The 18,247-nt window shown below is 40.9% G+C and overlaps 1 protein-coding gene across 3 annotated transcripts in view; it reads right to left on the minus strand.

Moving 5' to 3' along the window:
- Positions 1 to 12,669: 12,669 nt before the first annotated feature.
- GALNT15 (polypeptide N-acetylgalactosaminyltransferase 15) overlaps positions 12,670 to 18,247 on the minus strand; it is a 28,544-nt gene continuing 22,966 nt past the window's right edge. For all 3 annotated transcript variants that reach the window (XM_054817344.1, XM_054817342.1, XM_054817341.1), the window contains 3 exons: positions 17,115 to 17,216; positions 16,119 to 16,259; positions 12,670 to 15,168 (listed from right to left, as the gene is read on the minus strand). In XM_054817344.1, the coding sequence (XP_054673319.1) occupies positions 15,022 to 15,168; positions 16,119 to 16,259; positions 17,115 to 17,216 (390 nt within the window). In that variant the 3' untranslated portion in view covers positions 12,670 to 15,021. The remainder of the gene's footprint in view (positions 15,169 to 16,118; positions 16,260 to 17,114; positions 17,217 to 18,247) is intronic.

Consider the following 18,247-nt stretch of genomic DNA (forward strand, 5'->3'; position numbering starts at 1 on the left):
GTGCCAAGCTGGAAAACTGGTGTTTTTTGGGGTTTTTTTTTGAACCAAAAGATGGATCACAGTGTCCACCAATATGCTCTGAGGCAGGAATAACCCTGTGAGCGCTGGCTCTTGGCTTTCAACATCCACCCTCCTTCTTGGCATTCTTTGTCTTTGCATGGAGAAGGGAGGAGCTCTGCCGGTACATGGTCATCTAAGGGAATAATTCAAATTATGGGTGATATTGATGTTGGCAGCTGTGTAATTGAGAAATAAACTTTTGGGACCCCCAAATAAGTGGTCATTCTTGTGAAACATTTCCAAAGGAAGCAAGTAGACTAACTCATGAGTATTATGATCTTATGCCTGCGCTCTTCCTTGTAGTGGAAAAGTAATTTAATTTGCATTCATGGAGTAATAATTCATGAATATTTGCCTCATATATATATATAGTTAAGTAAGCATCTTTTCTTTTTACTGTCTTCCGTATTTGCAGTTGTTAATACAGTGTAACTTTCAGTGTTCCATTTTCTTCTCAGTCACTTCCCTAACAGATTTTCAGTCAGCTCATTGATATTGCTGAAACCAAGCTTTCAAATTTTACAAGTTGGGCTCCTGGAGATCCTAAGTTTGTCTTAAAATTGTAGTATTTAAAATATTTTAAATTTATTCTTTCACATTGAAGCTTTTAGAGGTCATCTTTTCATTTTGCTATCAAGATTTTTGTTGTGTGGTGGTCATTTTTTATTTTTAAGTCCAAGCTAAGATCCTTATCGTGTTGTTTGAATGCTGAAGCTGTTGCTTCAGGGAAGGATCCAACTATCACAGAACTCAGGGTAAAATCAACAGGAGCTGGCAATACACTGACCCAGTGTCCTCTTCAGGCTCTTTCTGCTTCATGGCAAATGTTTTTACTTTGGTCTCAGTTGTAGTCCTTCTGGACAAGTCAGAAAACAACTTTTTGACAATTTCCTCGTTTCAAGTAAAAGTTATTCCAGTCCGCCAGAACATTAAATGGCTGCAACATTTCTGAGCGTGATCTTTTGTGCGTAGTCCTACAGTGTTTACACAAAATAGAAGTTTCTGGTATAATCTTAGGAAGAATAACTATTTTGTACTCCCTAGGAAAAAATTACATTTTTCAAGGGAGTTTGTTTTATTTTTTTAATACATTGAAATAGATACTGCTTAACAATTCTCATTTCTCCGTATCTCTGGTCATAGGCATGTTGCTGCTTCTTTCTGTGGAAATTGTGTACCTATGCAAAGCAAATGCAAACATCCTGTATTTATTTTATCTTTGAGACAATAGCAAGACTGGTGAGCTCCAACTGAGCTTTGCGTACTGCAGCATAAATTTATCATTTTGTATCACTCCATAACAGAGACTAGAACTGATTTTGTAGCTTGTGACAGATTTTAAGGTTAACATTTCATTTAATTAAATACAGAAAAAAGTATCTAAAATATGAACCTGACATTATCCTACCTTTTCTCACATTATGGTAGAATATTTTTGACTTCTTATATTATGCAGAGGCTGCTGTGACCCCCAGTGCACTGCACACGTGTTACCACATTGGTGGATTCTGGTGTACATCCCTTAGCTTGATAAGGAGGACCAGACTTTGAATTTAGATATGAAAACAGTCCGGGGGCAGAGGTACAGAGAAACCACCTGTCAGAATGCCTTTTCAGAGCCAGTAAAGAAATCTGTCCTAGAGGCTGAGAAGAACTGTGGCAGCAAAACAGGTGGGTGCATCAGGGCAGAACTGGCTGTCCCAGGGCAGACCAAGGGGCTTCTTGGTCCCATCCCATCCCCAGCACTGCCCTGCAGCTAATGAAGAGTCTAATAATGACCAGGGCAAGCATTTGGGGGTACTTCTCTAGAACACCCTACCACACAATTTTGTAAGTCATGGGTTTCTTGGGACTGATGCATTTGTGTTTAATAGCATAAATAAGTATGTATTTCCATGAATTCGTCTAATCACTTTTTGAATCTACATCACAACTTAAAATCCACTGAATTCTGTGGAAAGGAATTACACATTTTAAGTGCACTTTGTGAAAAGAAGCCATCTCTGTTTGTTTGTTTTGAACCCATTGCTCCCTAATTCATTTGAAGACACTTTTGGATAGGAAGAGACAATTCCCTGCTCTCTCCTCTCTATCTTACTGATGACTGTTAAGAATTTTTTCTTACTTCCCCTCAGTTACTTCTTCTTCCAGCCTGTGAAGTCCTTGCCTAGTCAGCCACTCTCCACACAGGAGCTGCTCCATACCTGTGATTGTTGCCCTTCTCTGAACCTTGCCCAGCTCTCCTGCACCATTTTTGAGAGGAAGGAAGGTAAGAGCTGTGCACAGTTCTAGACACAGGTGCATCATGCATACATTGGCATAGTGATATTTGTTCTCCATTCTGTTCCCTATTTTCAAAAAATTCTTAATGCTTGATTGTCTTTTTTTGACACTTGCTGAGCACAAGGCTGATGTTGTCTTAGAACTAGTGTTTAATTAAGGAAAAAGCCTTTTAGAATCTAAGCCTCAGAGTAACCATGTCTTTCTCCTACTTGCTCATGGCCTGGGCAGCTTTTAGAAGAAGACAAGGTGATCTGAGTCAGGTTATCAACAGCTCAGGTGGTCTTTCTGCTGGTCACTCCCAGTTGGGGTTGTCATTTTACCACAACCTCCTAATGGCAGCTGGTGAGTGTGTGCCAGCTCCACGCGCTCGGGTAGGACTGTCCCAGACTGGTTAATGCTCTCCTTCCATCAGTTAGCATTTATTTGTTTAGCTTTGTAATTTGTTACTTCCCTTCTATGTTCCTTTTAATTAGCCATATTGCACTTCATACATGGCTTCATCTCTTTCTTGAAAGACACGTCTGTGTGCCTCTTGTATTTGTCTTTGCCACAGCGGCTTTCCTGATGGGGATCTGAGTTTTCCAGGCAGTGAAGCCTTTGACTGGAGTTGGTGGTGTCTTTCAATGTGAGATTTCTTTTAAATTTGAATACACTGCATTTACTTTTCTAAAAGGAGCGTGGATACTGCCCAAGATGCACAGATAAACCAGCGCCCTTTTTGAAAGGGCAAAGAGTATTTATTTTTTTAATTCAAATGTACTCTTTCCTTGTAACTTCATTTTCTAATACTGGCCTGGGGGAAAAAAAAAAGTCCTATCCTGAATAAATCATGAGTGATGAATGTGATAAAGTGAAGAATTCTTGCTTTTCCTTTTGAAGAAGGGGTTAATTGAAACTCACTGTCTCTCTCCTCTTGCAGAACTACTCAAGATAAAGATATTTCTTGGAAGAATACCCTTAGGAAGTTAGTGACCTAGAATGAGCTTGGCGTCGAATTGCCTTTTAGCCTTAACTGTGATATTCGCTGCTGCGATCTCCGTACACAAATGGTTTTTGACAGGCTTTGCAAACAGCCTGGGGTCAGAGCCCACGAGCTTTCCTTAGGCAAGTAAAAGCTGTGGAGTCGAGAACTTAATCTATTTCCCGTTGAGAGAAACAGTAAAATTCCCAAACCCTGGGTTGGTGCACAGTGGGACGCTGACGGGCAAATGCAACCCCTTGTTGTAGGACTGTGAAAAGGACGTGGCAAGCAGCAAAACCAGCTCCCTGCCAGGGATGGTTCATGAAGTTCAAGCATTGCTGTTAACTGGAACCGAGACTGTATTTTTAATATCCCTTGACATAAGGCCCAAGGGAGAGCAGGTGACGGCACACCAAACTGGCATCATGCCTTGGGCATCAAAATATCTTTCTCTGGCCTCTACCCCTCCACTGCAAGCTGCTTCACAATCTAGAGATGTGATTTTGCTGTGGAAGCAAGGGTGAGCGGGAGAGAGGGCTGATACCTACATCTTTCCTATGTGGATTTCCTCTGTCTGTACACTGAGAGTGCATGGTAGGGGGGAAGTTTGGGGGGCTGCAGTGATACAGGGCCCACCTCCTCCTGCTTAGGAGAAGGAGGATTGTGTTTGTTTCAGGCAGTAATCTCAAAATTTGTTTCTTGCTCAGTAAACCTAGCAAGTAACTTCATGGTTAGGGCTGCATGGTTATCCCCTGTGCATACAGCAACTGAGGGATGATGTATAGAAGATACACACTGGAAAAATTTCTTCTGGTCCCTACAAAACACTCTGACCCTTGCAAATTTATTTTTTTTTTTCCTCCTTGATAGTTTTTTTAAATCTGGAATTTTCATAACTGAAGGAGAATTCAAATAAATCAGCAACTGGAGAAAACGCCAAACAACCGCAGTCAAACTTTCTCAGTGTTTTAAACTAATAGACCCCCTTCTCAAGATATTACGCCTAACAGGATTTGATTGCGCTTTCTCAGCCAGAGAATTTCTGTCAGTACCTCTGCCAAATGCACGGTCTCACGGAGGGAGGATTTGATAGCGATCCAGGTTAAGCCAGCCTCTTCATTCAGAGACAATGACTGCCAGCCCCACACAGACTGCAGCGGGGCCACCCAAATGCCGAGTTTCCATTGAGGAAGGCCAAGTTCCCCATACTCTTTTTATTTTTGCAACCGTAGCAGGGCCGTGTCCTTGGTTTCTTTCCATGCCAAATAAAGCGTCTGCACATTTTGTCTAGTTCGTTTTTGTACGGTCGAGGCGTTTATACCATAAGCACCTGCAAAAATAGAGGTCTGAAGAAAGAGATTAATTTCTGACAAGTTAATCAACCCAAGGGATAAGAAATTATCGTACTGGATCTGTAAACACACTTGCAGGTTGCCTTGCAAGGGCAGCTTGTGAAGATTAAACTGGCTGGGGATTCGCTGAGCCCCGGGCACAGAGCGCCCTGTGAGACACAGCTAATATAAAATGCTCCGAGGCAGATCCTGCCACCCAGCACAGCCCCGTAAATCTGGAGTAACTCAGGCTGCTTTGGGGATGTTACTTCAGATCCACTTCACCCCACAGAAGGGCGGAATGTAAATGAATTACCCATGAACAGAGAATAAAGGGCATGTGCAGTAAATAATATATTTCTGGGTTTTCTGCCCTTCTCTCATCAATATTTCAGACTCAATTGCTGCTTCACTGTGTCAGCCAAAAGATCAGACTGGGCAAGTGCATTTTGGTGTCGTTCACGTCTGAGGCTGTTACAGCTCAGGGTGAGGAGAACCACAGACAAACCCCTGATTTCTAAGATCATGATGCTATCCTGACCTGCGCTGTATTTGAAGTGCTACAGGGCACATTCTGTGACTGGTCTTGATCAGCTCTGGCTCCTGTTTTGTTTTTTCTTTATCTCTTGCTGAACTGAAAAATAGGGAGGAGGGAGGAGAAGAAATTTTAAATGCACAAAAATCAGTTTGGTCCAAAGGTGTTAATTGAGACATTTCAGCATTTATGAAATCAGTAATTTCATTCTGAAGAAGTCAATATAAAATATCACAGTATTCCTCACCCTGCACAATCCCTCCATGCAGGCTGGTGCTTGACATCAATCTCTGAGTAGTTTTGATTTCCCCAAAACTTAATTTTTCAGGGGACTCAGTGAGTAATGAGTCTGATTTCTCTTTTTTATACATTCCTGCTGGATTCTTTCTGTTCACTCGTTTTGTTCGGCAGCTGTACAGTCTCTGTTACAATACCCTCCAGATGTAAGGTATCTGATTAGAATCAGCTTCAAGCGCCATAACTTGCTTCATGAGGTCAGGCTGTTGGCCCCACCATCGGATGCACCCGAACACACCCCTGCTGTGTCCCACACACTGTTGGTGCTCCTGACCGGTTGCGCAACAACAACTAAGGAGCAAAACGCCTTAGTAAGCTTTGAGGAGCTACATCCATGGCCAGAAGCACAATGACTGTTAAGAAACATCCTTTTCAGAAAATCTGAAACTCCTCAGTTTTAATATTCTGCTTTCTTACTGAGTGTTGTATTTTAAACCTGTCAAATGGGTTTTATCAATGTGAAATACTGTTTACTTTTGCTCATTCTTGCACTATCCAGATCTTTACCGTGCAGACTCTTTCCGGTGTTTTCCCCCAGATGTAGCATATTGGAATTCATTGCTCATGACTGCCAAGAAATGACAATTCCAAGACTGTCCATAGTTCACAATATAGTTATTTTACTGGTGGAAATTCCATCATTTTTTTCATTATAGCCAGTCCATCAGAGAGCAACCAGAAAGCTAAGTGAGATGAGCCTCTGAAATAGGGCAGGGAGGAAAACTCAAGTATAGATTTGTGCGTATTTCTGACATGTCCAGCCAGAAAAAGAGAAATCTTGGTCTCAGTAGAACAAATGACCACTTGCACATTCTCACAGTCTGAGAAATCACCTCTTCTGTCCTGCCACTTCTCTTGCTGTTATTTGCTCTCCTGTTTTCTCCATTAGAATTGTCTTTCTACTGCCAAAACAAACAAACGAACAAAAGGATACGGCTCTCCCATGTTCTTACGGGATGTACACTTTGTCCATATCTAGGGGTTTTATTAATTTTGCTATTTAATTTGCAAGTGTGTTTTAAACATTTTTAATAATATAATTGCACTGATGAAACCTAGTGTAGGAGCAGGTATAAATAGCTCTTGCCCTTTCTGCAGCTTGACATTCTCCTTAATTCAGAGGAGGAAATCGTTGGCCCGGCAGAACTGGATCCGCACAGGGTGGGGAGATTTTAACAGTACCAGCGCAGCCGGAATGGTCTGGCTAAGGGCCGCAGCCAAAAACCAACAGGTTTCGTTGTCAAGGGCCAAAATGTGGATTATCTGAAGGGATGGAGTTTCATGGCCTGCTGTACATTTCCAATGTTCATCATGCCAAGAGTATTTCTAGTGAGAAACAGAGAATTAGGGGTTAAACCTTTCGTCTACAGAGTCACCTTGAAAGCCCATAATGAAATATCAATAATTGAGGATAGCTGTTTGCTAAAAAGATTACTGACAGGCATAAAATAACAATCACCAGTAGCTATAAATGTATTTTATGTCTTGGATATTTTCCTGGCAGACTTCAGTCTTTCATTGAGTTATGCAGTAGCAGCCCTGGATTTGGACAACTTGTGCTCAAAAGAGTAGTAGGATGTTTTTTGGGGTGCCAGAGGGGAGAAAGGATGGCTTTTTTTTTTTAAAATCAATGTACAATAATTTTCTTTTGTTAGCAAAAAACCATACTTCCCTCCACAAACAGAGTGCTCCATTTCAGTTTATTCTTTTGCAGTATCCTGTATAAGAAGGAAAAAGATGAGATAACTCTTCCTGGAGAAAATCCAGAATGTTAATTAAAGAAATGGCATTTTGACATTCATTCCTTACTGGCTGGAGTTCATGGTCATACTGGTATTTCATGTCTTGCTTTCATGTTAAGAGCTTTTCAAGATGATTTTTCTCTACAAACACTTTTTTTCCTGCCGCTAGAGGTCCTAAAAATAATAAGGAAAGGAGGCACAAAGTCCCCAGGCTGGCGCTAGGCAGACAGGAGGAACGGCATCTGACTGTTGGACCCAAAAGATTAGCTTTGCCTCCAATCCAGAGTGATTTTCGTGCATCCTTGCCGCATCCCTGAGGAGCAAGATATAGGCTTTTCTTACACTTGGGCGATGCTCCGGTAATTTGTCATGCCACCCAAGTTAGAGCTGGGAGGGTTGAGTTGCGAGGGAAGGCTCAAGCTGCTCGAATCTACCTGACAAGGGAACTGCGAGGGGAACCCAAGAGTGAATCAAATGCCAAGATATCAAACAGCAGGGCAGCTTCCACCCCCTGAAACCGCTCCGAGGACTTGGTTCTGGGTCCTTAATCCCCAACCTCCTGCTTTGTCCTTTCCCCTCCAGAGCTTGCTTTTGCAACTAGGGAGAGATGAAAATCACTCCAGGTGCTGAGGAGAGCAAAGAGAGAGCAAATGGCCCGAATGCATGAAAATGCAGAGAAAAGCTTTCCCTGCCAGGCACGCCGTTAGGAGCCAGTACTCGCAACATAAACCCGAGGCTGCTCTTACTATTGTAGCCCTGTTGGGTTGTTCTACAGTGCTCCAGTGCTGTAAAAAGAAATGGATGGATGTACTTGGGAACTGAAATTAAATTCAGCTTCCCCATTTGCCACTTTTCTCTATTCTTTCTCTCTGTTAAAAATTTGAATATTGATTTTCCTCATTCTGCTGAGTCTGCAGTTCTTGCTAGCATGTAATTTTTACAAACACTTTCACTAGAGCTGGCAGAGAAAATTCCAGCAAAACAATTTTTATCAAAGTTTGCCAGCTTGTTGAAAGCAAGACATCCCAGAGGGAAAACGTTCTTTCTTACGACGGGACGACAAGGAAGTGGAGCCTGGCACCTCGCCATGGGCAGCCCGGCCCGGGGACCTCTCTCATCGTGCCTTCGGTGAGAATCCCAGCTCCGTTTCAGAGAGTAAAGGGAACAGTGGATCCTGTTCCACACTGAAACCAAACCGGACTTGGAAACCTTGGAAATTCTGCAAAATGGAGTTACCACTCTCTGCCAAGCCTGAGAGTCATGTTACAATGTCTAATGTTGAATTAAAATATACAAAAGACTGTATTTTTCAGAAAATAACGGACATTTTCTTGTAATTAGCAAATTATGGTCTCGTTGTACTTATTTTGCTTATCAAGTTATTTTTCAGTGTCAAGACCTATTTTGTTTCACCCTTCCCTGTCATCACCGATTTAAGAGTTGTTCTTGGCACTAGGGAATCTTACGAGTGCTGTCCCGGGCTGCACACAGGAGGTTCTTCCAACAGCAGGAACTGGAGCCGAAACCACTTATTGTTTATGTAAAACTAAAAGTTATTTCCTTAGCATCAGCACCAGGCTCCGCTCCCAAGGTTGTACACGTGCGTATTTACACAGACACCGCAGACTGACCGTGGTTTGTCGCAGTAGGAAATTAATGTTTCCTTTGCTTCTGCAAATAAAGGAATCGACAGCGAACTGCCCTGGAGAAGCGGCTCTCACCACCGTCTGGGGACTTGCTACGGCGGCTGGTGATCCATCAGCTGAACTGCATGAACTCGGGAAGCACTCGTTGCTCAGTCAGACTGAGCAGTCTTCCAGGCTGTAGGGTTTGTTGACTGATTTGTAAGTTATAACGTCTCTTGGCACCACAGATGATGAGTTTTTGATGGGTACGACACAGACACAAATTAGGTAAGAAGACAAAAAGCCAATGTTTTAGATAGACAACTTGGCCAATGAGAATTTTACTGCAAGGCTTAGTTTTAATTGATGTGATGAGTTTTATGCATCTGCTCCCTTGAAATTTTCTGATTATGAAACTGTCTCTTTGTTCACTGCTTGGCTCTTGATTTCTAAGCGGGCAAAGCAGGCAGCGTGTGCTAACAAAAGGGACAGAAAAAAGAGGAAGATGCTAATGCAATGAACTATCTTCACTATTTAACTGTTTTGCATTAAAGATTTTGCTTTGGCTTTTGCTTACAGCTTTTGACCACTTTTGGTTTTTTCAGTAATCCCAAACCAGAGTGATTGACAGAATACACTGTGTTTGAAGCAGCCCCCCAATGGCTTGTCCTCAGGTATAAATATCTGATGTTCACAATCTTTAGAGATGAACTCCTGATGCATCAAAGTACCAGTTGATTTTCTTTCATATCTGCAATTAAATTTTTCATGTAAATGTCACATTAAATGATGAAAAAGAGACTGTAAAAAAACCCAAACAGTTTTCACCTAATAGGATATTAAGTTAAGAAGTTAAGAAAAAATACTGTGAAAAACATAATACCAAAGGATGTAATCCTTTAAAGCTCATTTATGCCTATAACAATGTAAGTGATAATATTATATTATTTTTTATCAGTCTGTAACACTGAGACACTAATAAATATATGGCAAAGAATGGAGATTTGTGCTAGCAATCTTTTGAATAATTGCACAAAATAGATTATTTAAAAATACATTTAGTATTTTTATATTATGCATATTTAAAAGAAAGTATCTTCACCATCTTCTCAATTTGTTACACAAAATTACTGTTAGTGTAAATAAAGGTGATATTACTACCAAAGGTCATGGATTTTAACAAAGGTCATTGTGTAGCTACTTAGAAACTGAATAATGCATTGAGCCTTTAGGCTGGTCTGTACATAGCTTAGGTTCAAGCTAAAAAGAAGACCTTTGCTAACAATCCTGACACCTGTATTTGTTCTGTATCACGAAAATTCTGCTGTAACTCTCTAACCTACTCAGCAGAAAGATATAGAAGATTTATCATTAATGTTAGAGTTAAAATCTTCAAAATATTACAGAGACTTTTCTGAACATTTAAATTCTTATTCCATCGGGACCGGATCATGCTGTAACACAGCGTCCTACACAGTGGGGTCTCTCAGTTTGTGAACAAAGAAGCTATCTTGGAAAAAAAAAAAAAGTGCTGTTGGATGTAAGCTTATTTGAGGAAACTGCAGATAGTAGCAAGGGAGTTCGTTCTAGGCCATCATCTCTGTGCCAGACCCAGGGGGAATCGGAAGAGCTGGGCACTGGGGTTTGGGCTCTTGGAAGGGATTTTAGCCTGGGTGCCCTTCAGATGATGTTCCTTCCACCTAACTCCAGTTTAAAAGCTACACATGCCATCTAAATTAATCATTAAGACTCCCTCTCTAATCAGTACAGAAAGCAAATGCTTCTAGATAGTGAATCGCCCATCTTGTTTAAATACTGGTCTTTGAAAAGAAAGGCGTTACCTCTGGAAGTGTTCTCTGCTGACCAGTAGAAGAAGCCTAGACAATTAGCTTAGTTGTGAGTACTGTTTAGGTGGCTGCAGTTAACAGAGGTTAATCTCGTCCCATGTATCAAATACATAATAATCCCCAAGTGAGATAGCTATTTTATAAAAAAACACCATTTGCAGCTAGAAAGACAGCAAAACCGCTGTGCCAGCTATCCCAAGCCATGTAGCCAGATTGTTTTTCTAGCACATCTGTCCAAGCCACCTGGTGAAGAAACAGCTGTGAGCTGTCTGAAGGGTGTGCCAGAGATTCTGCTTTCCAGGGACTCTGCTTCTGTAGTCCCTATTCAGACCTTTCCACTGAAACCAATAGAAATGATGGCAAAGGACTATAAAATCAACCCCCATCTAAAATGTTAGTGGAGGCAGAGTCCTTCTATGCATTTCTGTAAGACCATTAGGTGATGGCTAAATGAAGGTATTGCCACCAGAGGCTTTCTGAAGAGTTCTTTGCAGACCAGCTATTCTGCAACATGAGGAAAAAGAGACATTAGCCTATGATATCACAATGAAGAGGAATAAAATTACAACATTTCACTGTGCACTGATATACTTTATTTGGGGCAGAAGTGTGCAGTCCGCATAACACAAAAACATGAGCCAAAAAGTTACCAATATTTGCAAAATGCTCCTTTTTTTACTCTCTTCCAATACATTTGTAATTTGAATCAAACTGCTGCAGATAAAATGAGATACAAAGGCAGAATCTGAAAGATCTCACTCACATGCCACCTTCCAGCTGTTACGAAAATCTAGGCTGTTACTGTTCTTGTCCTGGTCGCCTCAGCATAGCCCATTCCTTCCTAGGGAAATCTGTAATCAAAGCTGTTGCATTTTAGTAAGCAGACAGCATAACGGCTCAACCGACGTGTCTAACAGAGGACTTGGAGGCACTTGCACATGGACTGAGAGATGCCGTGAACATTTCTGTGCTACACATAAAGTTTGCTCTAACCTTCCCCCTGCTCAAACTTCAGGTTAACACATGGGGAAAAATGCTGCCATTCTGTTTCTCTGCATTAGTGATGACACCTTACCTAACAGGACAAACCCCAAACTACAGCCAATACTGACTGCATCGACTGGGTCTAGGTTTAAAAGTAAGTTGAATAATACTTCAAGCCTTTATGTTCTTCCATTTCCAGTTAGCTGGAAGAGGAGTAAACCAGGCTATTCAAAAGCATTGTCAACCGAAAGGTGACCTGTTCTTGAATCTGACCTTTTAGCTCAGCTTCATGGGTGGGTTTGGCTCAAAGCATTCGTTACGCCTGGGTTGCCAAATTCAAAGAAACAGGTGGAGTTAGACTATAAGATGTTTACCCTTTACTGGAATTCCTTTACTCTTGCCTGAGGCTCTACTTTGGTGGCCTTCAAAGTTAAAACTGCTACTCTGTTCTTGCCTGAAACATTTTGTTCTTACGTTTCTCTCCTGTCAACGGGAATTAGAGGAACCTGAAATGTTGTCGCTGTCTAAATAACAGAGCTGAAAGTAATTCCATGTAGCATTGCTGTCTGCTAGTGTTGTGTGAAAGATGGGCAAGAACGAGGAATACACACCAGCACCCTTAGCAGAGACCCTTTGTGGGGCCCCCTGCACCACCTACACGAGGAGAAGGGTCTAGCTGATGGATCTAACCACAGGGGCAAAGTGTAAATGACCACAGGTGGTACATACAACCAACCCATTTCAAAGGCATACAGGAAGGAGACTAGGAAAAACGGGGGATAGATGTTTTCCTTTTGTGTTTAGTTTTGTGTGTGTGTGTGTGTGTGTGTGTAAGAATAAGTTGTGTTTATATTAGCGGGAAGCGTGCTCCATGGTATGGCCCACCATCCATGTCCCCTGGCTGTCCCCGTACGGAGACCTCCTAGACCACACTGCAGCTGCCTTCTGGCCTGTGCTCAGTTGTTTAGTTCCCTTGGAAACCAAACACACATTTACACTGTTACTAAAAGCAACAAGTATAATAACATTTATTTTTTAAATGGTACCAAACCATATATTTTCACTTTATTGTTGGAAGGGGTATTACATAACATATTTTTCCATTTTACATATTTCTACAGCAAACCTTATTTTCTAGGTTTTTATCATTGTTTTAAAAAGCAGTATAAGATGAGGATGTCCACATCTCTTAATTCCAAACATTTCCTCTCTAAACCAAAATATTCTCATTCTTCTTTGTGATAAATCCCACTTGTGATTAATTATCATATTTGTACACACATTTTTAACATTAATCTAAATGCTGAAGGAATTATATTCCCAGTGTAGAGTCCAAAATATAATAAATAATACATAATTAAAAAATCTGGCATACTTATAATTTAAAATAAAGGAATCACAAGTCACTAAAAGAGCATTTCACTCAGCTTTTATGTAATTTTAGAAATTCTCTTTTCTCACCCTAGATTTGGGCAATGATCAGAGATCACTTGGTGTTCTGGAAGAAGTTGGTACCATCCTCTCAGCTGAAAGTTGAAGCATTTTCAAGAATGTCACAGGAAATTTTAAATGACACAGCAGCAAATGGTATTAGATTCTGATGTTATCAAAGAAAGAGTAAGTGGTAATTAGGCTGATTGGAGCGATGCCTGAAAATGGTGTGGAATCTGTAAACACTCAAAGCAAACAAAGACCCCACTGGGAAATGTTTTGGACAACACAACACAGAATGCTGTTTGTGTCTTCTGTTGTATCCAATTTTATATGCTTGAAACCAATTAATTATGATTTACTAAAAGCAGGTGACTGGAATGCTCTGAGGAGAATATTCTGTTATTCCTTCTTTTGTCTAAAGGAACATTAACAATGTGCTTTACATTTTAAAAAAACAAAACAAAACAAACAAACCACAATTTTCTATCTCTTGAAAAAAATATGAATAACAAATTATGTTTCATTAATGACGCCCTTCCCCTTTAATAAATACATGTGGCTATGAGTGATTTATAGTATAAATCAGATATGGTGCTGATGTGGGAAAACTCCCAAATCTTTGTTCTTCTGTCTTAGCAGGCTCTTGAAAAGTGTCATTGTTATTTGTTTTCATTCCAAAATTGAAAGCGTCCTAACAAAATACTGATAGAAGTTTGCTTTGCTAATGCATACTGTATGAGACCATTCTCCTTACCTAGCATGAACTCTCACTCACTTCTGTGAAAGACAGGAGGTCAGCTGGCATGCAGGCTCTGCAGAAGAAGCTTGTTTAGAAAATTTTGTATGTTACCGTCTTCTGCGGATCACCTTGGAGACCCGCAACAGCAAGAATCCAAAAGATCTTGGCTAAAACTGACAGTGTGAAAGACTTACTCAGTGCAGTAGGCAGCAAGCAAGTGGAAGCAGGCATCAGTATTTTCCTTCTAGGTACCCACCTGTAATTTCCCTTCATTTGCTCTTTTCAGCCAACATTTTGTCACTGGAATAATAATGAGCTCATCCCATAGCTTTATAAGAGCAAACGGATGCCACTGATACTTTCTATTTCAAAATAAGAAGTTGTTACTCTTCTCTCTAATTTAGTTCAATCTTCTTCCATATTCCACAAAAATTTCCTGAAGAGTTGTTCTTAACTTTCATTAAAACTATAAAAAAGTTCTTAATAATTCAGTCTCATTTTCTCATCCAAATTAGACAGTGGATGAAGGATTTAAGGAAGGGTGTGCCAAACACTGAGGACTGTTGGTATTCCAAATCAATTAGAACAGTTAGTGCCTAATTAAGTGCTAATTTCTGCCCTGTGCAATCTCCTAGAGAGTAGAAATTTGGCTCAGGCCAGTTGGAAAACAAAATTTTAGCTATTAACGTGAAAATATCTACTACTTTTATGCATACAAAACCTACTTTTGTTTCACAGGAGTTGAGTGCAGTGTAAAACAAGGCTGAACTCTTATCCTGGTTCGGTTGGCTTCCTCTTACAGTTTCAAAAGTTTCACAAAGATTTGTTTTCCTGTATCTTCAGAAGTCACAGAATATGCTAAAGACAACCTGTCTGGCAGCCAATTTTCCATGTTTCCTTCAAAGGGCAGACTTAAATGTCTTCTGCAACAGCAGAGTTGCAAATCTCACAGTATCTTTATTCCCTGCTTCACAGAATAAATAGAAATTTTAGCTAGAGCTGAACAAACCAGGAACTGGCGGCAGCTATTTGAGCCAGGCTTTCAAAGGAGAGATCTTCCTAATTTACCTGCATGCTACAGCAAACACAAACATCTTTCTTGTCCATGCAGGAAATGTATCTTAAATCCCAAACAGAAGTAAAGTTAAATTTTGGAGACTTGACCTCCACAGAGACCAGTCAGTCATCTCTGACGTAGCACATGGGAACGTTCGAATTGCCACACCTGATTTGCATTCTTGTCACATACACGCAAAACCAAGTCCTTCTCATCTTCACTCTTCGTTGCCTCTATGCATTTGCCAGAAAGGACATGGACAATCATTCCATTCTACAAGGTGAAAGAAGAATGGAAAGAAAGAACAAATTAAAAATAAGGGATTTCCAGTAAAAGCTAGGCCATGTTTCTGAAACTTTATACGTACAATAGATCACCAGTAATGACTAGTTGTTCAAAATCTTTTAAGTATTGCTCTAAACATTATGACTAGGTTTAGCTTTGGGCCTAGGGCATGGTGAGTATGCATAACTCCTTTCGAAGCTGACAGGAGTGGCAGGTGCAGAATTCACTAAATCTCTTTTCCACGACTATTTGTTTCCTCTGGTACAGGTTGTCATCAGCATCAACTATGGTACTACAGGCCACAATATTTCAAAAGGACCAGTGCTTCCCTTACGAATCAAAACAAGTTACAGTAGGAACTGTTCCAGAGGACTGCCGCATCCCTCCATCTACAGGAACTGCTATTTTCCCAGGCTGTCCTAGAGCATGACATTTTTCAGTCTTGTAGTGGAGTTCCTGCTCTGCTGGGTGAAGTCCACTGAATAATACTAAATTCCTCTAATAGGAAGTTTGCTCTCCTCTTACAATGCAGGAGGAATTTTGAAGTTTCCCCTACACCCAAAGGGTTCTCATTTAGGACAGTTCAGAATTCCAGGACCCTTCCTCTATCCAAAAGAAGTGGGCAAGGATTTGCCCTGCTTTTATTTTTGCAGCCACTGATTCTGGTTCTACTCTTAGAAGGCCAGTAAGACAAACAGTTAAAGCCAGGACATAAGAATTTAGGTAGGATTCCTGTAATTTGTATTTTTAAACCAAATTTATTTCACATAGTGTAAATGAGCAAGACTCATCCTAAATTTCCTGGGTGAAAATGGTACAGAAGTGAAACTTGCTTTTCAAATACCCCATCCCTTCCCCACACACAAATCCTGTCAGTCACCCAGTGATCCCACCGTCACCAACAGCTGCCCTCCCCTCATGGCAGAGCCACTACTGACCTCCTGGACATCCCAGCGCTGGTGGCTGTTGTCTGTCTCCTTTGTACAGTTTTGAGGGATAACCTTCCCGTGTCTGACATCAAAGCAAAACAGCGGAGCAGAACCAAGCCGGATTTCCTTCATGCTGTTATATTCAAAGTGCTGGAAAAGGGAGGGTTTGTTTGAACAACGAAGGAAGGACATCCAAATTAATTTTTAAATGCTAATTCCAAAAATAATTTCCTGTACATGTTTGTTAAGATGCAACCCAAACATGAGCGATGGAGACCCAACAACCTTGACCCTGCAAAGCAATCCCTCCTGCTAGCTAATTCTGGCATAACTATTTACCTAAGGAAAAGCTTTGTGGACTGTAATTATGTATAAAGTAAACCCATCCTATAATAAAATTTTCTAGTTTAATAAATATTTGAACAGAAGGGTGTTTCTGACAGTGTCCACACACATTGCAGTTACAAATGTGCCTGTAGCTCACCCTAAGCTCAGTGTGAGCAGCAAAACTTGCTTGGGACTTAGAGTAAATATCTGCAGTTGGTCTGTATTGGTTTGGCTTCTCTTAATGCATGAACTTGCTAGTCTAATGCGAGCTTGGGAGTCTACCTGAATTTCTTTCCTGTCTTTGACTGCTGTTTAGGCATTAAACTGCATTTTTAGGCATCAGTGGGGAAATCCATCCCCATTATTCTAGAATTGTTATGTATTTTTTACTCCCAGGCTTCTGGTCTCCATACAGTACCAAAAATACTAACAAAGAGGCACTTAGTGATGTCAGCTGGAGCAAAGTGTGGGGATCTGGCCTCAGCGACACATGGCACGTTGCCATTTTTCAAATGACAGCTGCCGAAGAGTGGGCATCATTGCCTTAGCACATGCCTGATTTTGAACACATCAGTATTTCCACTAATGCCAACCCAGCCATTTACATGTTGAGGTGACTGTCTTCTGGATGGATCCCTAGATCTGATACGGTGCCTATATACGTAAAGTGTACAGTACCTGGGTGAGACTGTCACTGCAAGGGGAGAGTTCGATAGAGCCTTCTGCAGTGGCCCTTCCAGGTTTGTAATCCGCACAGAAGCCAACACCAGTATTGTAAAGCTGTAAGTAAAGGTTTATACTGAAATAAAGCACAATCAGATACAAACAAAATATCTTTTGGCTGCCTTTTTTTGTGATTGTATTCCTTTCTGATACATGTTTTAGTCACAATTCAGGCAATATTAGATCTTGCATACTGATCTGATATAAAAGGCAGAGTCTCACCAAAGGTCAGTGTTACCCAGTCAGTTTTGTTTAAGTTAGTTAGAGATACCCACTTCTGGTTTTGACTATGACGACAGTTAAAAGAAACCTGTCAAAACTTTTATGCTAATGGTAAATTGCACTTCAACTGGACACCATATGCAGAAAACCCCAAGATATTCTAGAAGAAAAAAACACGTAACAATTCCTGTGATCCACACGCAGTTTTTACACTCTTCTCAAGCAAACTTTTATAATAAAAAACAGACAAAATAGTAAAAGGACAAAGTAAATTTTGGCTACGGATATCAGTGTGGCTTAATTAGTGGACCTTGTTGCCTTGTTAGGGGCAAATCCCTTCCAGTAAGGCTGCCTGGATATTTTAATGGATGATAATTATCACCTTTGGTGTTTAAAACACCCCAAACATTGAGAATATCACCTCCTGTACACAGCCTGCAAAAGACCTGCTATTGCTATCACCTCTACCCTTGGGGGAAGTGCAAGACTGAAGAAATGCTTTTTGCTCTTCATGCACATAGGTCAGCACAGAGATGTCTCAGCTGCTGTTGTGGTTGCCACCTGCATGAGGCAACACAATTCTTTCCTTTACTAACGGCACCTAATGAACCTAAGGTTAGGATCCTCTGAGCTGTAACACTGAACGGAGTCAGACAATCTGGGTTCAGCTCCTAGCTGGCTTTCAACATTTACGTGAGAATTCGAACCAGCTGCTGTCTCCTCTGTGCTTTCGTTTCTCCTCCCATCCTTGTTGCATTGTCTGTTTGGACAATAAACTTTTCAAAGCAGGAACAGCCTCTTACTGTATGCTCCCTGAGTACTAGTACATGGAAATGATACTGGGTCTTTGAACAATGCAAAACCAC

Source organism: Grus americana, chromosome 2 (assembly GCF_028858705.1).
Source record: "Grus americana isolate bGruAme1 chromosome 2, bGruAme1.mat, whole genome shotgun sequence".
NCBI classification, from domain to species: Eukaryota; Metazoa; Chordata; class Aves; order Gruiformes; family Gruidae; genus Grus; species Grus americana.